Source organism: Schistocerca serialis, chromosome 4 (genome assembly GCF_023864345.2).
Source record: "Schistocerca serialis cubense isolate TAMUIC-IGC-003099 chromosome 4, iqSchSeri2.2, whole genome shotgun sequence".
Taxonomy (NCBI): Eukaryota; Metazoa; Arthropoda; class Insecta; order Orthoptera; family Acrididae; genus Schistocerca; species Schistocerca serialis.
Window position 1 is genome coordinate 207,598,160 of NC_064641.1, and position 20,955 is coordinate 207,619,114.

At 42.5% G+C, this 20,955-nt stretch overlaps 1 protein-coding gene across 1 annotated transcript in view; it reads right to left on the reverse strand.

The window, feature by feature from the left end:
- Window positions 1-20,955, reverse strand: part of LOC126475493 (uncharacterized) — a 248,704-nt gene that overhangs the window by 142,084 nt on the left and 85,665 nt on the right. Inside the window, exons 5-6 of the mRNA XM_050103399.1 lie at window positions 9,180-9,317; window positions 6,552-6,627 (exon numbers count right to left, since the gene is read on the reverse strand). Coding sequence (XP_049959356.1) covers window positions 6,552-6,627; window positions 9,180-9,317 — 214 coding nt within the window. The remainder of the gene's footprint in view (window positions 1-6,551; window positions 6,628-9,179; window positions 9,318-20,955) is intronic.

The following is a 20,955-nucleotide window of genomic DNA, read 5'->3' on the forward strand; positions in this document are numbered from 1 at the left end:
ATTAGATTAGATTAGATTAATTATTCATTCCATAGACCCATAAAAGGGGGAATCCTCCTGGGTGTGGAACATGTCAGATAAACACATTACAAAAATGTAATTAGAAAAACTTGAGTTTCATTAATTTTAGTGATCCTAGGTCAATAAACAGTAAAATGGTTCAAATGGCTCTGAGCACTATGGGACTTAACATCTGAGGTCATCAGTCCCCTAGAACTTAGAACTACTTAAACCTAACTAACCTAAGGACATCACACACATCCATGCCCGAGGCAGGATTCGAACCTGCGACCATAGCGATCGCGCGGTTCCAGACTGAAGCGCCTAGAACCGGTCGGCCACACCGGCCAGCAATAAACAGTAAAATTATGTACATGAATTAAATTTAAACTACTAATATTTACAGCTTTAATACTTACATCAGCTTTCATTAAATCCACCATTCATACATTTGCTAGTTTATTGGCTATTACAACCAAGTATTGTCAAAAATTAAAGTAAATTATTCACTTCAGTGACACTCAGTTAAGAACAGTCAGATTATTTACAAGATTTAAAATTACACTTCCACCATTTACAGACTTACATCTGCTTTCCATACATCCATCATTCCCACAGTAGATAGTTACTTGGCTGTTACAACCAAGTATTGTCAAAAATTAAATTATAATAAATGTTCATTAAAATGGTCTGCTGCACTTGTTGAGAAACTCATGGATGGAATAGAAGGAGTTGGCCACCAAAAATTGTCTGAAACTAAACTCTTAATGTTTGCTGGTAACTTATTGAAAATATGCGTTGCTGAATACTGGGCTCCTTTCTGGGAAAGAGTAAGTGATCTTAAATCTTTATGTATATTGTTCTTATTCCTAGTATTGATACTGTGTACTAAGCAGTTAGTTGGAAAAAAGAGATGTATTATTTACAACAAACTTCATTAAGGAATAAATATACTGAGAAGCTGTGGTTAATATGCCCAATTCTTTGAATAGGTTTCAACATGATGTTCTTGGATTTACACTACTCATTACTCTTATTATACACTTTTGTGCTCAAAAATTTTTCTCTGTTTGTGGAGTTACCCCAAAATATGACACCATATGACATAATGGAGTGAAAATATGCAAAATATGCCAGTTTTTTTATATTTATATCTCCTATGTCTGAAATCATTCGCATTGCAAACACAGACTTGTTTAGGCGCTTTGGCAGTTCATTAGTATGTTGCTCCCAACTGAATTTATTATCAAGTTGTAATCCCAAGAATTTTACACTCTCAACTTCTCCTATTTCCATGTCATCATGTTTTATACACACCGCAGAAGGAAATCTCTTGGAAGTTCTGAACTGCGTAAAGTGGGTCTTTCCAAAGTTTAATGAGAGTGAATTGGCAATGAACCACTTATTAATGTCAGCAAAAATTTGATTAGCTACCCTTTCTAAATTTATATTTGATTTACTATTTATTGCAATGTTTGTATCATCTGCAAATAAGACGAACTTGGCATCTGGTAATGTAACAGATGACAGGTCATTAATATACACAAGAAACAGTAGTGGACCTGGTATGGAACCTTGGGGAACACCACATGTAATTTCTTCCCAGTCAGATGATGTCTGATTGCCTACTGCTGAAGTATTACATAATGACACCCTTTGTTTTCTATTAGTAAGATATGACTGAAACTACTCTGCAGCACTACCAGTGACACGATAATATTTTAATTTACTAAAAAGAATGCTGTGATTCATACAGTCAAATGCCTTTGACAGGTCACAGAATATGCCAGTTGCCTCTAATTTGTTGTCCAGTGAATTAAGGACATTTTCGCTATAAGTGTAAATAGCTTTCTCAATAACAGAACCCTTAAGAAAGCCAAACTGTGACTTTGACAGTATGTTATTTTCATTAAGGTGCTTAAGTAGATGCTTGAACATAACCTTTTCAAAGATTTTTTTTAAAAATCTGGGAAAAGTGAGATCGGTCGGTACTTTGACGGCATTTCTATGTTCCCTTTCTTGTGGAGAGGTATAACTTCAGCATATTTAAGCCAATCCGGGAATGTTCCTGTGACAAGTGGTTGATTACACAAATGACTTAAGATGTGACTATGCTCACATGAACGCTCTTTTATTAACTTTGTTGATATGTTATCATAACCACTAGAATGCTTTGATTTCAAGGACTTTATGATGGATTCTATTTCTTTGGGTGAAGTAAGTGCCAATTCCATTTTACTGAGATTGCTTGTGTTCACTGGTCTCAGATATTCCATTGCATTATCTACTGAATCTGACAACCCCATGCTATCAATAACAGAGACAAAATACTTGTTTAAATGGTTTGCAACACACCATGCATTTGTTACCAGGGTTTCATTTATTTTTAGAGCTATTTGTTCCTCCTCATTTCTGATCCTACCTATTCAACATACTGTTTGTCATGAAAAGACTCCAACATTCAGTCTGTGTTTTTGCATGTTCTGCAACACCTTTTACAACTGGAGAATTGGTAATAACATTCTCTGAATGTACACAAACACTTTGCTTAGGGCAATCCTTCATCCATTTTGTTCCATCCTTGGAGGTATAAAAAGTCCCACATACCACAGGTGACTGACTAAGAGCTTGTAATGCAGATTTTGGCTCTTCCTAATCATACAAAATACCCTCTTGTTCCAAATCACTTTCTTCACTTCTTTGAGAAACTTTCTCTTCTTTGCTCTCAGTCACAGGAACTAGCATTTTAACAGTTTTCTAAAACTTCTAGTAGTTCTTGTAGCCAACATTCATTCTCTTCATAAGACATCTTGAGAAAAATAAATTATAAAAATAAATCAAAGAATACTATAAATAACTACATTCCTGGAAATGGAAAAAAGAACACATTGACACCAGTGTGTCAGACCCACCATACTTGCTCCAGACACTGCGAGAGGGCTGTACAAGCAATGATCACACGCACGGCACAGCGGACACACCAGGAACCGCGGTGTTGGCCGTTGAATGGTGCTAGCTGCGCAGCATTTGTGCACCGCCGCCGTCAGTGTCAGCCAGTTTGCCGTGGCATACGGAGCTCCATCGCAGTCTTTAACACTGGTAGCATGCCGCGACAGCGTGGATGTGAACCGTATGTGCATCTGACGGACTTTGAGCGAGGGCGTATAGTGGGCAAGCGGGAGGCCAGGTGGACGTACTGCCGAATTGCTCAACACGTGGGGCGTGAGGTCTCCACAGTACATCGATGTTGTCGCCAGTGGTCGGCGGAAGGTGCACGTGCCCGTCGACCTGGGACCGGACCGCAGGGACACACGGATGCACGCCAAGACCGTAGGATCCTACGCAGTGCCGTAGGGGACCGCACCACCACTTCCCAGCAAATTAGGGACACTGTTGCTCCTGGGGTATCGGCGAGGACCATTCGCAACCGTCTCCATGAAGCTGGGCTACGGTCCCGCACACCGTTAGGCCGTCTTCCGCTCACGCCCCAACATCGTGCAGCCCGCCTCCAGTAGTGTCGCGACAGGCATGAATGGAGGGACGAATGGAGACATGTCGTCTTCAGCGATGAGAGTCGCTTCTGCCTTGGTGCCAATGATGGTCGTATGCGTGTTTGGCGCCGTGCAGGTGAGCGCCACAATCAGGACTGCATACGACCGAGGCACACAGGGCCAACACCCGGCATCATGGTGTGGGGAGCGATCTCCTACACTGGCCGTACACCACTGGTGATCGTCGAGGGGACACTGAATAGTGCACGGTACATCCAAACCGTCATCGAACCCATCATTCTACCATTCCTAGACCGGCAAGGGAACTTGCTGTTCCAACAGGACAATGCATGTCTGCATGTATCCCGTGCCACCCAACGTGCTCTAGAAGGTGTAAGTCAACTACCCTGGCCAGCAAGATCTCCGGATCTGTCCCCCATTGAGCATGTTTGGGACTGGATGAAGCGTCGTCTCACGCGGTCTGCACGTCCAGCACGAACGCTGGTCCAACTGAGGCGCCAGGTGGAAATGGCATGGCAAGCCGTTCCACAGGACTACATCCAGCATCTCTACGATCGTCTCCATGGGAGAATAGCAGCCTGCATTGCTGCGAAAGGTGGATATACACTGTACTAGTGCTGACATTGTGCATGCTCTGTTGCCTGTGTCTATGTGCCTGTGGTTCTGTCAGTGTGATCATGTGATGTATCTGACCCCAGGAATGTGTCAATAAAGTTTCCCCTTCCTGGGACAATGAATTCACGGTGTTGTTATTTCAATTTCCAGGAGTGTATATATCTCATAAAGTTGCTGACAGCTCAAAAATGTAACACTGACTACGAGATAGGGGGTGTGATGAACCCAGCCACCTTTCCACATGTGTATCTCTCTATGACGCTGGCGCAACAATAAACTTTAAACTGCATCTTGGACCCCTCTCCCTTACCTCCAGCTACTGTGACATCAAGATTTCTGTGGTAACAATGGCATTCAATAATCAGCACTTCAAAACACCTCAGGTATCACATACACACTCTCAATCACTCTGGGTTAATGTGAGTTGGAACGCCCTATCCCGACAACATTAAATTTAGTGACTTGGCTTCACTGTATTTCTGGAACCACTGTAGACATTGACATGAAACTTTTACAGGACATTAAACTGTATGTTCTGAGTCTACTGAACTACTATAACTGCATTTCAGCCACTACTTTCAGAAATACAATGTTTAATTACACGATTAAAATTTTGTGCACTTTTTTTGTACGTTATCCTAAATAATTTTAATTATACATAACATTATGTTATTCTTTTAGTTCAGTAGACTCAGGATATGTATGTTTTTACTCGCTGAAAATTTGAATATTCTACTCGAAGTGGTTTCTGAGATTTAGGGAAAAATGCAACAGAAAATGTAAATTTTCAGGAACAGCTTATAAAGTTTCAAAAAACTGTGACTCACTTAATATATGCTTAATTTTTTATTTTTAGTAACTCAGAAGCATGCTGGACCATACTGTATATCATCCTATTGATATTTTTCCACGTTTTTTTTCTTCTTTTCTTCTTTCTGGACTCCTTAGTGGCTAACTGTGCTGCATACTCTGCTTTATCAATGCAAACCTTGTCCATCCATTCAAGTTCTCTCATGCAGTTTGCTCCAGGATTAATTCACATATGCTGTAGCACTTTCACCCTACCAATTTCGCCACCATTAAAAGCAATAACAGCATCACTGATACCCCACTTCAGTGCTTTCATTCCAACAAAAACATTTTTTGGTAAGAGAGTCCATATAAAATTATTGAACGACTCATTGGGATTTTGAGTCTGACCATGCAGACACTTCTTCAGTAATTCCGGAATTTCCAGGTCTCTGTAAATAGGTTTTATGGTTTTTATGGTATCCATGACTGCTGCTGGGATGGAATGTTTATGGCTATATGAACAGTCTGAGTACTGGGCATTGTGGTAATTGCACCATGAATCAGGTCCAGGAGGGCAAAGGTGGTGTACTGGTTCTTCATCAGTTGACAGTCTGTGGAAGAAGGTAGCCCATACTGTCTGCTTCATTTTCAACAAATCCTCAGTATTATTTATAATGGCCAACCCATAATACTGCTATATTTCATCAATCATTTTGTTTGTCAGCCTGCCTCTTATGGTTTTACCATCAGAAACTTTCTTGTCTCTCAAACTTTGTTTCATCTTCCTCAACCTGGTGCCCATCCTCTTCAGGACATGATCTTTATAGCTCAGCAATCCACAGCCTTCTAGATAAATAATTACTGATTTTATTAGATCTCAAAGTAATGCATGTTAAAATTTTAATATTTTCAACTGGTATAGATTATATTTAAAAAAATAAAATAAAGTACTTCCCATGTGAGTTTATAAGTGATATATCATTTTATTCAGAAAATTGAAAATTTTATAATGAGATAAAAATCTGAAAATGTGATTTTTTTTCCATTCCAACTCCCCTTAAGAGCTAACACAACAAAACATGTAATGTCTTTAATTGTCTGCAAGTGCATTAATATATTTCAGTAACCTGTTAATCTATGATTGAAAGAACTATACTGCAGATCCCTGAGCAACCAGTATCTTATGATGTTTGTTACAGAAATACAACAAGTGATTAGAAAATAAAACATTCTGTCTTTGAAGTCATGTGGACACTCAGAATTCCTCATTCTGTGATATAATGTAGTTTCAGAGAGTATTGTGCTGATGTAAAGGAGCTGCCAGATGCATGTCTGAGACAACAGTGATGCTTGTATGTCCATCTTTTATTCTTGATGGTACAGAATTGAAACATACATATAAAATTCTTGTTCATGTATATCACAAAAGGTGGTGGCTTTTAGAGCATCTGTAGTTGCTCACTGAACTGAAGAAAGCTGAATCCATATGGTACATGATCATATGAGTCCTTGTCACAGATATCCAAAAACTTCTGTTCAAGATGATTTCAAAAATGACTACAGGTACTGCTCATTTAGAAGAAAGTAATTAGCTCCCTCACACACAAACTGGAAAAATTGTATGTTTCTTACCATGAGAGGTGATATAAGCATACTTGCAATGAGTATCATAATACTGTTTTCCATGAGACCAAGAGCTGCCACAAACCTGAAAAAAAGTATTTCTGACAACATGAAATTAATAAAACTTCTCATCTCTTATAAGTTTTGCAGCAACAGAAAAAGTTCTTGCATATTTTACATATGATCATGATTTTATTGCAATATAATCTAAAAGACTAATAACAAGCATTTAACTAATAGTGATCAGTCGAACAACATACAGTGTGGTGTATAGGTGTGGAATCACCCTTCTAAACTAAAACAATGGAATAAACTGAAATTTAAAGTCATGCACTATAAGATGGGAGGAGGAAAACCTCTGAAGCTATTTTACCAGCATGGTGGCTAGTTTATAAGCCACCATATAGAATGCAAATCATAATTTTCAAATGGAAAAGTGGTCATATGACATACTAAACAGGTGTAGAATTACATAAGAAAAACAATGGTGTCTTTCATTTGTACATTTCTTTCTTCATTCTTGAATTATGTTGCATATGTACTACAGTACAAGGCAAATGCAAGTGATAGCACACACAAGCCGCAGGATGTGCCTGACGTGTTGTCCACTTACATGGTTGTTATCCACTTCATGCATTCCCCATAGCCTTACACCAACAAATATACCATCATTTGAGCACAAACAACAATCATCAGCTCCCTGAGGTGGGCATGGTCTCTGATCTTGAATGCTTACACAGTTGTCTTCACAAGTTCCCACAGATATAAAATCTAATGGACTGAAAATATGTAGGCATCAGTCCAACGACAACAACCTATCGTTCTCCAGGGAAACTGGATACCATGTATGCCTGCACAGCAGTGATGAGGTGGGGCACCACTGTGCTGAAAAAAAGTTGGTAATGACTTGTCTTGAGATAGCAAAAATGGCAGTATTTATTCATTTAATAACTGCAGATAATGGCCTGCTGTAGATTTACCCTGAATGAAGAAGGTCCCAATAATGTGAGAACACCATATGGCACACCAAAGCATCACTTTCAAGATGCATGAGTTATCTTTTATAGCTCAATTCAGCAAGGGCTGACATCTGCCTAATATCTGTAATTATGTTTACTTACATCTCCCTCACCGCCTACACCACCGGACATGTCTCCCTTCCACTGTGCTCAAACCACGCTCCACACTGCAGGGGGGAGGGGGGGGGGGGCGCTGTGTGGCATCAACAAGTATGTACAACATATCTCTGCCATTGCAAATTCTTTGACTCTTTTAAGTGAATGGCCCATGCCATCTTGCTTGTTCAGTTGGCTGTACGACTTATTATAGTGTGGATGTCTGTAATGAAATATACTGAGTATTACAGAAATGTGTGTGATTCCTTGGGCAACAACCCAACAGAAATTCCACAATGTTGTATACAGTGGAAATTAGTGAAGTTCAAATGCAAGAAAATAGGACTTCTGGTCAGGTGAGTATAGGGGTCCAAATACAAAATCAAACAGTGATAATGCAGGGATAAGTCTAAAAATGATTAAGAAAATAAAAACATGGGTAGCTACTATGAACAGCATAGTGAATACATAATAATAGCTAAGACAGTAATTAAGTTAAATTCCACCACAGTAGTACAAGTTATGAACCCTCTAGCTCCATAGATAAAGATATTTAAACATTGTGTTATGAAAAGAGAGGTCATTCAGGTAGGTAAGGGAGATGAAAATTTAACCATGACTGGAGAGGGAAGGAAGAGAAGGAAAAATAGTAAAATGCAATAAAATATATAGAGTATTTTTAGGAGAAGGGAGCAGTAAGGATATTGTGTACAGTAAACAACCACACATCAGGAACTTGCCTATTTAAAGAACTCTAAATTTTTATACTCGCACTCGACCATAATTACTTGACAGTTTTTGTTGCTAAATAATACAAATCACTTTCAGATGAAGTGTGGTTTGCACAAACAGAATAAAGGAAAGAACTGTTCCTTTGTGGTATTTGATTCCTTTTATGTGATTACAAATCGGTTACTGAGTTATTGTATTCTGATACAAAGGTCTTCATCGTGCTTCCATCAAATATAGAGCAAGAAATTGGGAATCCCTGCAGATTTGGGAACTAGAGATTTTGCTAACTATAAATGTTACAATATTCATCTTTAATAAACATCTGTATCAACAACACTTCCTTATTACACACCAATAGTTCATAGCACTTAATTGTAAATAATTATTTAGCAGAGTGCACAGAATTAGTTCTAAACAGACACATTACACATCTCTTAAGGATATTCTTCATTATATGATTAATAAATCAGGACAAATTAGTGAGTGCATCATGGTGATAACTATTCCATTGTCACATGTGTTGGCACAAAGCTCTCACTGCTATCAATTTCAGAAATCTGTCAGCTTCTGGTGCAAAATATTACATGAGCCTTCATGCTTTTTAGAACATCAAACACAGGTGCTTCATATTTCTGTCTATGAAATTTTTATAACATTTTCCTACAGTTGATAACTGATGCTTTAACTGTCTCTGAGGAGTTCAGAGACACAGCAGAAGAGCAGAGGGACAATATGCGCTATAACAAGCACAGAAACATCCCATTATTGCTACTATACTGTTTATACTTACCCAGCAATTAACAACAATATCAGGAAGTCAAATGAGAACTCTGCTTGAGCTGTAACCCCTTCTATAGCACCAATAACAGATGATTCTGGTTGTAGTGATGTAAAGGAGCCTCCCCACGCTGGAATAGTCAACTTCATGCTGAAAATGGACAAACTTTACAGCTTACAGTCTTATCTATGTCTTCCAGGAATAAAGTAAATTATTATTTAGATTATAATGCTGCAAAGAGACCTATAGTGTTTTTACTAGCATATAATCACCATAAAACTGGAAAAATATATTGGAATCTCTCTGATGAATACAGCACTTGTTTGATATAATTTTAGTATTCTCTTTGTAGAAATGTCAATATTTAGTTTTAAAGAGGTGTTCTCTTTACAGACACATTCCAAATTGAAATATCCGATAAATAGTTTACTTCTACAGTGTAACTGCACCAAGTTATGAATACAACTGCACACATAAGGAAATATAGTGGAACTATTCTGATAATCAAAATTCCAGGATGGAACAAATTAATAAAGATGAGAATAGACAACTGACCTGCAGCTGAACTCTGTGTGGTGCACAGACACATGTAATGGAACAAAAACTTCCACTAGCTTTTGGTTTACCACAATTTTTACAGTTAAGCACCCCCCACCCCCACCCCCTCCCCCAATACACACAAAGTTCCTTATGAGTGTATGCGAGATAAAGAGAAACAGTGATAAAGGTAGAGAAGGGGGAGGAAGAGAATATTTACATTCTGAAAAAGGATCAGTAACTTGAAAGATAATGAGCTGCCACATGTGTCTTTGCACCATGTCATTCAGCTGCTGCTGTGTGTTGTGTATCCTCATTCCTATATAGTGGGAATATTGTATATACTAACCAACTTTCCTTCTAATGTATTATCCACCTGACATTTCTGACTTCCTAGTCAATTCATGATCTACTTTTTTAAGGCCTCCTCCATGTTTTTTTTACATATACTTGTATTTCTATCACATTCCCTTTTTACCCTATATGAGTGATCACTGCACCTCTTCAGTGTTAGCTAGTCATCTATTGACCTATAAGAAAAGATGATTACACTATTGTATTCCTCCTTCCAAAAAAGTGACTGAGCTAACATCTTTTCTGATGTCCTTTTGATCCTCCAGGTTACCCATATACAAGGTGTGATTCAGAAGTTTCAAGACTGATTCATTTCTGAGGAGGAGAGCGCACGCGGACCGGGTCCGCTGGGAGGGGAAAGTAGTGGAGGGCCTCAGGGAACGAAATGACACTGTGGCAGTTGCGTCTGGAACCCTGGAGAGTGCACATCACTAACAGAATGAGTGTGTGTCATTGACCTTGATTGAAAAGTGGAAGAGGTGAAAATGGGACAGCACTTGGAGCAGCATTATGCGATTAAGTTTTGCGTGGGACTGAACAAAACCGCCACGGAGACTCTCGGTATGATTCAAGAGGCCTTTAAGGAAGAAGCCATGTCCTACACAATGGTTTTCATGTGGCACAAATGTTTCAAAGATGGCCACAGGAATGTTGAAAATGACGACCACCATGGGAGGCCATCATCAAGCCAAATGGATCAAAATGTGGAGAGAGAGCGCAGGAACTTTTAAACAATGATCTCATCTTAGTACTAGATTAATTGCCGAAAACTGGGACTCAGTCAGAGTACAGTGTGGAGGATTGTGACAGAGAATTTGATGATGCGAAAAGTGTGTACCAAACTGGTGCCAAAAGTTTTGTCGGTGGATCAGAAGAAATGGTGCATGACTGTTTTCCAGGGAATGCTCCAACGGTTGAATGTTGATCTGAACCTTCTGGAGAAAGTGGTTACTGGTGATGAGACCTGGGTCTACAAGTACGATCCTGAGTTGAAGTGTCAAAGCTCAGAATGGCGCACTGCTTCCTTGCTGAAGCCCAAGAAAGCTTCCATGAGCAAGTCGTTTGTGGCGTGTATGCTGATTGTTTCTTTTTTATGGTAAAGGAGTGACTCACAAGGAATTTGTTGCTCATGGACATACTGTCACAGGTGAATTTTAACACTGGGGGATCAAGTTTGCCGTGTCCACCCAGCAATTAAGGGCAATTGGATTCTCCACCACGACAACGTGCCTGCTCACACATATGCATGACGCTGCCAAAGTTTTGGTCAAGTTCAACGTGACAACACTGTCGCAGCCACCCTACAGCCCTGACTTGGCTCCAAGTGATGTTTTCCTCTTCCCCCTGAATCAAGACAGGCCTCAAAGGGAAGCAATTCGCCTCCATCGGTGCCATCCAGCAGGCTTCAATGAGAGCCCTTGACAGCAGGACGCTGAAGGCCTTCCAGAAGGGCTACAAACAGTGGAAAATGCACTGGCAGCACTGTGTTGATGCTGAAGGATCATATTTAGAAGAATTTTAGTCCACTGTACTTAAATGTCCAATAAATTTGTAGTTCTTAGTTAAGTCTTGAAACTTTTGAATCACACCCTGTATGTGCATGTAGTCCACAACCTTTGAGTGTTCGATACCACGTCATTTGTTTTTCTTTGTGAATCATCAAGAAAACTTTTATCTTGATTGATTTATTTACTTACTCTAAACAAATAACACTTAAAATTATTTACATTGATGCCATGTTAACGAATATCAGCTAGTTATACTCTGGGCTGAAGTTGTTTCACCATTTCTACATTATATAATTCCTTTTCTTTACCACTTTCCAGCTCTACTAAGAACAACGGCTTTAGGCTGTGGTATACCATTTACTTGATGTGGTCCCACACATTTAGGAAAAAATTTATTTGTCCCTTTTTTAATGTTAAGAACATAAATGATGATCACATGTTAAAACTAAATCATCAGTTTCTAATTCCGGTACATGGGCAATATTGTTCTGCCACCACAGATGTTGTTGAGCATTATATAGTAGGTTATTCTCTGCTCACCTCTGTACTTCATCTATAGTTAATTCTTCCCCTTTGGGCCAACTAAACACATTTAACAATGGTTCTTTTATTCATTACCTGTAAATTTGATAATCCCATTGTCATGTGCAGTAATTCATTTATCAGTATCTGAAATTCAGAAATTAATTATGCCCATGATGTATGCTTTGTGGAACAATATGCCCTACAAAGTCATGAAATTTCATTCACTATTCTTCACAGGGACTACTTTGTGGGTGATATTTAGAAATCACTATATATTTTACTTGTTTCCATGCTAAAAGTTCTATAAATGTCTGACTAATACATGGTAGACTATTATTGATAAGTAATTTGAGTGGTTTTCCGACATCTCTGAAACATTCTCTCAAACAGTGAAATACTGCTTCAGCACTTACTTTTTGATAGTGTAGAGCTTAACATAGTTGCACCAGCACTCTACTAGCACAAATATGTGTGTTGCTCCACCCCCCCTTATGAAAGTTGACCAGAAACCTCTACTGCAGAATGGTCATGAAATCAATAACACCAATTGTATCAGTCTCCTAACCAACATTCCATGAGAAATGCTACAGCTTGATAATCAGTATACACCACCATTTTGGATCCCCATTTCAAAGTCTGAAACATTTATATGCTCCAGATTAAGGCATTTGTATGCTCCAGACTATGGCTAATACACTCCTGGAAATTGAAATAAGAACACCGTGAATTCATTGTCCCAGGAAGGGGAAACTTTATTGACACATTCCTGGGGTCAGATACATCACATGATCACACTGACAGAACCACAGGCACATAGACACAGGCAACAGAGCATGCACAATGTCGGCACTAGTACAGTGTATATCCACCTTTCGCAGCAATGTAGGCTGCTATTCTCCCATGGAGACGATCGTAGAGATGCTGGATGTAGTCCTGTGGAATGGCTTGCCATGCCATTTCCACCTGGCACCTCAGTTGGACCAGCGTTCGTGCTGGACGTGCAGACCGCGTGAGACGACGCTTCATCCAGTCCCACACATGCTCAATGGGGGACAGATTCGGAGATCTTGCTGGCCAGGGTAGTTGACTTACACCTTCTAGAGCACGTTGGGTGGCACGGGATACATGCGGACGTGCATTGACCTGTTGGAACAGCAAGTTCCCTTGCCGGTCTAGGAATGGTAGAACGATGGGTTCGATGACGGTTTGGATGTACCGTGCACTATTCAGTGTCCCCTCGATGATCACCAGTGGTGTACGGCCAGTGTAGGAGATCGCTCCCCACACCATGATGCCGGGTGTTGGCCCTGTGTGCCTCGGTCGTATTCAGTCCTGATTGTGGCGCTCACCTGCACGGTGCCAAACACGCATACGACCATCATTGGCACCAAGGCAGAAGCGACTCTCATCGCTGAAGACGACAGGTCTCCATTCGTCCCTCCATTCATGCCTGTCGCGACACCACTGGAGGCGGGCTGCACGATGTTGGGGCGTGAGTGGAAGACGGCCTAACGGTGTGCGGGACCGTAGCCCAGCTTCATGGAGACGGTTGTGAATGGTCCTCGCCGATACCCCAGGAGCAACAGTGTCCCTAATTTGCTGGGAAGTGGTGGTGCGGTCCCCTACGGCACTGCGTAGGATCCTACGGTCTTGGCGTGCATCCGTGTGTCCCTGTGGTCCGGTCCCAGGTTGACGGGCACGTGCACCTTCCGCCGACCACTGGCGACAACATCGATGTACTGTGGAGACCTCACGCCCCACGTGTTGAGCAATTCTGCGGTACGTTCACCCGGCCTCCCGCATGCCTACTATACGCCCTCGCTCAAAGTCCGTCAACTGCACATACGGTTCACGTCCACGCTGTCGCGGCATGCTACCAGTGTTAAAGACTGCGATGGAGCTCCGTATGCCACGGCAAACTGGCTGACACTGACGGCGGCAGTGCACAAATGCTGCGCAGCTAGCGCCATTCGACGGCCAACACCGCGGTTCCTGGTGTGTCCGCTGTGCCGTGCGTGTGATCATTGCTTATACAGCCCTCTCGCAGTGTCCGGAGCAAGTATGGTGGGTCTGACGCACCGGTGTCAATGTGTTCCATTTCCTGGAGTGTAACTCTTTTTCTGTTGCCGTATAATTCAATTCATGTTTGGTCAAAGCGCTACTGGAAAATGCTAGTACATTATGTTATCCTGTAGTAGGATACCATTCACCTTCAAACAGTTCACAAGCCACTCCATATTCCAAAGCATCAGCACTAAATTTAAATGGTTTATCCATACATGGATTTTTCAATATACAGTAGGTGCATTGACTAATGCTAATTTAATGTTGTTGAAAACTTCTGATTCCTCATCTCCCCAAACCCATTTCAATCTTTGCTTAATAAGTTTTAACAAACATGGATCATCAAACACTACTAATCCAAGAAATGACTTAATTGCTAAGTGTTCTTAGGTGCCAGACAATCTTTGATTGCACAAATCCACTCTGGATCACCTTTTTACCATTTACCTCTACCATAAAATAAAAACTTTAATTCTTCCCTGCTGAAATGTGACTTAGATAACTTAATCATAATGCCTCCAGAATGAGATTTTCACTCTGCAGAGGAGTGTGCACCGATATGAAACTTCCTGGCAGATTAAAACTGTGTGCCGGACCGAGACTTGAACTCGGTCCCGAGTTTGAGTCTCAGTCCGATACACAGTTTTAATCTGCCGGTAAGTTTCTAATCACAATGCATTTTATGTAAAACCTGCCTACAGTTTTTGTAAGTACAGTACAATGTTTCTCCAAAGTTTTGGATACTAACTATATGACATTCACATAGATGATTAGATCTTGCAACAATTCCTTTCCTAATGCCACGTTTAAAGCTCTGTGAATACTGATGCTGAAGTGTTGGGACCAAACAGCAAAACCTTAAACTGATAAGACTTACCTTCATACAAAAAAGCTGTAAATTTCCTAGAAGATTCAAGTAACACCTGCCAGTATCCCATAGTCATCTCCACTGAACTAAAATACCTCAGTTGTTTGAATTTCATCAAAATGTCATCAATACTAACTGGTTAGTCTCTTTCTGTTTCTATATATGTTCATTTAGTGTTCGAGCATCGAGCATCAAACAGACTCCTCCTGTAGCTTTATTGGTACCATCAATAATAAATTATTGCAAATGCTAAGGATATGTTCCATGATATTATTTTCAATCATTTTATCTATCTCTTCTTGTACTGCTGTGGGTATACTCAAGAGCACTAAGTATGGTTTGCAAAAAAAGGTATTTTGTCCTTCGTCTTAAAACTACATACTTAGTCCCCCAGTAATCCTGGTTTATCTGAAAATACTGTTTCATATTGTAACAATAACTTATACAAATTAATAAAGATGATTCATAAGCTGTGCCTGCAATACCTCTTGGGAACTAGTTTGATTCTCTGAATTTATCATTTTCAATGTGGCAATTAAATGTATTTCATAATTCTTCCTATCCATCAGGTTTCAGTTCTTAAATTTTACTATACAGTTATGGTTATTATATTTATGCCTTAACTCTTTTGTAGCAAAGTCTAATAGTAATCTGTAGTTAGATGCTAATCAACCAGATAGCAAATGTAAATCCACATTTGGCACTCCAGTCACTGGAAGTGTGGTATACACTGCTCTTTGTTTTAATATCTCTAGAAAAGATTCTGATACAAGTGAAATTTCAGTACTTGCATCTATGTAGACATCAATTTTATGATTATTTATGTCTCCTGTTAATAAAGATTTACTATTCTTGTTAGTCTAATTCTGTTCTCCTTCCTCTAGTAACCATTCCTGTTATAACCTTTAATCACCAATAATTGTGTGGATATTAAAACACACTCACTGAGGAACAATAGCTCGTCACAAGATAACAACTCAGTATCTCTTATTCGACTGCCATGCCATGACATGTGGCCGGTGTCATTTGTAGCTAGGTGGTGCTCCTGCTCTCAGCTGAGTTGTGGAGCGCCTCTATCGCCATTTGCACATACTGTCGTGGCGGCACTGTTAAATGTCATGGCACTGCCACAACACTTTTCCCCCCTTGAAACAAAATAACACTCACTTCCTTGGAGACATGGACAGTGCGGAGACATCCATGGCCTCTTGTGAGGCCTCGAGAAGATCCCGCAGAGAGACACGAGAGTATGGTCAAAAATGTCCAGGATGGAAGCTCGTGCATGGAACGTGCCTCGTGGACGAAATGATGGGTGAAAACTCTGGAGCAGCATCCATAGGTGTCGTGGACCTGGGGGTATGCTCCAGCGAGATGGGTCCCAGAGAAGGTGGGGTCGCGACTGGGGCTGGTTCCGGCGTACTCGGAAGCAGTAGCGACGTCGGCTGCATCAACACGTACGGTAGAGTGGCAGCAGCGATAGGACTGGCTTCTCGGGCTGGCAGAGGCGAAGGAAGGGGCGGTGGCACCGGCATGGCCACCACTCGTGGGAGCATCTGGTCGTAATGGCGAACAACCATGCCGTCGTCCGTACGTATTTCACAAAGCCGGCGGCCGTGAAGAGCCTTGACCACCCCTGGAATCGATTTAGGGCGAGATCCATACCCTCGTGCACACATGTCGGCGCCCACTGAGTATTTTCCCGCACTAGGGGACACAGCACAAGACCTGACAGGGTGAAGCAGGTGCAGTAGAGTGCGCGGTTGGCAGCCATGCAAGAGTACAGCAGGGTTGGGATCACCCAGAGGCGTGAAGCGATAAGAACTCAGAAACTGTAGCAGAGCGTCATCTGTGGAATTTTTTCATCTGGCTTTCGAAAGTGCGGACAAGGCGCTCGACCTCCCCATTCGATTGCGGATGGAAGGGCGGTGCTGTAACATGATGAATCCCTTGTCCAGTACAAAAATCACGGAAGGCCTGCGAAGAGAACTGAGGGCCATTGTCTGTGACGATCGTGGATGGAAGACCTTCTAGCGCAAAGATTTTGGACAAAGCCAGCGACGTCGCCGCAGTGGTGGGCGACGGACATCGAACAACAAACGGAAACTTCGAGAAGGCATCAATCAACAGTAGCCAATAAGTACAGAGGAAGGGGCCGGCAAAGTCAGTGTGCACCCGTTCCCATGGCTGCGCCGGATCAGGCCACGGAGAGGGCATTGTACGAGGTGCAGCCAGTTGTTGAGCACACTGACCACAAGCAGCAACCATGTGGGCGATGTCTGAATCAATACCGGGCCAATAAACGTGCCTGCGGGTTCAGGGACTTAGTCCGAGAAATTCTCCAATGGCCTTCATGCAACAATTTGAGAACATCTTTGCGAAGAGAGGCTGGCACCACGACCCATGGAGATGCGCCATCCGTGGCCAGAAGAACAACACCATCACGAACAGACAGACGAAGGCACAAGGCATGGTAGTTGCGAAGGGGATCCAATGCCCGGCCCTTGGTCCTGTCCGGCCAACCCCGTTGAACAAAACCGATCACATGACGCAGGACCGGGTCCCGCACAGTAGCCGATGTGACCTGTGAACCTGTAAGTGGAAAACCCTCGACCGCACGATGTTCTTCCTCATCAATGTGGAAACAGAGTAGTTCATCACGATCGAAAACCGGGTCGGGGCCCATCGGCAATCGCGACAATGCGTCAGCGTTGGCGTGCTGGGCAATAGTGAATCTCATAGTGAAAACGAGACAAGTATAAGGCCCAACGTTGCAGGCGGTGAGCTGCCTTATCCGGAAGCGACGCCGATGGGCTGAACAGAGAGACCAGCGGCTTGTGGTCGGTGATGAGGTGAAACTTAGAACCATACAAAAAAACGCTGAACTTTTTTAGAGCATAAATGATAGCGAGCGCCACCTTTTCGATTTGAGAGTAACGCTGTTGCGCATCATTGAGGGTCTTGGAAGCATAGGTGATGGGTCGTTCCGACCCATCCTCATACCGATGGGCGAGAACAGCCCCTAGGCCATGCTGTGACGCGTCAGTCGCCAGAACCAAGTGCTGACCCGGACGGAATGTGGCAAGACAAGGCACCGATTGCAAATGAGCCTTCAGGTAGACAAAAGCCTGCTCACATTCATCGGACCAACAGAAAGGGACGTTTTTGCGTAACAGCTGATGCAGAGGATGAGCTACCGCCGCCGCGGATGGAATGAATTTGTGATAATAAGCAATCTTGCCTAGAAACGCCTGAAGTTCTTTTGACCGTAGACGGCCGGGGTAGAGTGTTAATGGCCGCAACATGCTGACGTATAGGACGTATACCCTCACAGGACAAGTGGAAACCAAGATACACAACGGAGGGTTGGAAGAACTGTGACTTGTCCAGATTGCACCTCAACACAGCCGAATGCAAAAACCAAAACAGTGAACGCAAATTGCGAAGGCGCTCCTCAGTGGAGGCCCCCATGACAACAATGTCATCCAGATAGTTTATGCAGCCAGGAACGGAAGCCGTGAGCTGTTCCAAAAACCGCTGAAAAATGGCCGGCGCACTAGCGACACCAAATGGTAACTGCTGGTACTGATACAACCCACAAGGAGTGTTGATGACGAGAAATTCCTTGGAAGAAGCATCCAACGGCAACTGATGGTACGTCTCCGATAAGTCAAGTTTGGAAAAGAACTGGCCCCCAGCGAGCTTGGTAAATAACTCCTCAGGACAGGGAAGAGGATAAGTGTCAATGAGGCTCTGAGCATTGACAGTGGCTTTAAAATCACCACACAATCACAAACTCCCGTTTGGTTTAGAAACCACCATGATTGGCGATGCCCATTCACTGGAGGTAACAGGAAGGAGAATCCCTGAAACTGTTAACCTGTCTGTCTCAGCCTGGACAGGTGCACACAACGCCACCAGAATAGGGCGTGCCCAGAAAAACTTAGGGCAAGCTGTAGGTTTAAGAGTAATGTGGGCTTCAAAATCCTTGGCACGACCGACCAGCAGAGAACACAGACGAAAATTCAGAACACAATCCATCCAGCTGTTGATACGGAATATCCTCAGATATGAGGTGCATATCATCATCAATGGAGAACCCGAACAACTGGAAAGCATCATAACCGAACAGGTTTTCAGTGCCCGCATGATCCACCACATAAAACGTGAGGGGCCTAACAACAGACTTGTAGGCAGTGGAAGCATCAAACTGGCCAATGATAGGAATTTTCTGTTTATTATAAGTTCTCAGATTTCGCGTAACTGGAGACAAGGGAGGGGAGCCCAACTCCAAATACGTGCGAGAATTAATGACAGTTACTGCAGATCCAGTGTCCACTTGCATGCGAATGTCTTTATCCAGAACACGAACTGTAACAAACAACTTATTTGTTTGAGAAAGCACACAGTTAACATCCATGTCCAATGCCTCGTCCTCGTCGACAGGAACTTTAGGGGACTGACACACAGAAGCAATGTGGCGTTTTTTCCTACATGAATTACACGTTGCCCAACGTTTTGTACACGCGGCCCTGTCATGCTGTACGAAGGAGGTGCGGAACGAACCTGCTTCTGTCGTTGCTGTTGTCACTGCAAGCGTTGCGGCCCAACGCGACGTTGTTTACGCGAGTGAACTGCCGCCACATCTTCATTCTCCTGTGAAACAGGCAAATTGTCTGTGTCGAAAGTTGACTGTACAGTGCCTACATCACACCACGCGTCTATTTGCATGCCAGCGGCATGAGACACTTCAAAGGATTGAGCAATGTTTAGAACTTCCGACAACGACGGGTTTGGCAGTTGTAGGGCACGTTGCCAAACTTCTTTATCAGGAGCAGGCCATAGAATAGCATCCCTAACCATTGAATCAGCGTAAGACTCATGATGAGTGTCCGTGACAAACTGACATTTCCTACTCAGACCGTGTAGTTCCGCCGCCCAAGCCCGGTAAGATTGATGGGGCTGTTTACGACACCGGTAGAACGCCACGCAGGCGGCAACGACGTGGGTGTTTTTTTGGTAATAGTTAGACAATAAGTCACACATTTCTTGGAAGGACAGAGAGGCAGGTTCCTGCAGAGGGGCTAACTGAGATAGCAGCTGATAGATCCGTGGGGAAATCCAAGATAGAAATAACGACTTACACATAGGAGCGTCGACAATGCCAAAAGCCAAGAAGTGTTGCCGCAAACGCTTCTCATAATCCTCCCTGTCTTCAGCGGCCTCGTCGTAAGGAGGGAATGGAGGCGGAGAAGAGGAAGACAGACGATGAGTAAGCGACGTCCACAACGCCTGAATAGCAGCCGTCAGCTGTGTTTGTTGTGCCTGAATAGCAGCCGTCAGTTGTGTTTGTTGTTCAATGAGTGTTTGCATAAGCTGTTCCATGTCTGCCCTGTCACGAACACACAAATCCACAACGCAGTGAAAATATCCCATCCTCATCGCCAAAAAGTGTTATAACCCTTAATCACCAATAATTGCGTGGATATTCAAACACACTCACTTAGGAACAATATCTCGTCACATGATAACAACTCAGTATCTCCTATTCGACTGCCGTGCCGTGACATGCAGCCGGCGCCGTTCGTAGCTAGGTGGCGCTCCTGCGCTCAGCCGAGTTGCGGAGCGCCTCTATCGCCGTTTGCGCACACTGTTAAATGTTGTGGCACTGTCATAACAATTTATTCATGGGAAGTGTTTGTGTAAATGCTATGAGCTGGTCAATGTAAAGGCACAATCTTACACTGACATGCCCTGAATCCTGGCCTCCCCTCCAGGATATTCTCAATTTCCTACTACTACCATAGTTTCCAATGGTAGAAATACTTATAGTCATGGAGTATTGTTATTCGTTGCCATGTTAACAAACATCAGGGCATTGTTGTTTCTTGACCTACTGTTGTTTATTGAAAAAACTTTGCCTCTCTCCTTTTCT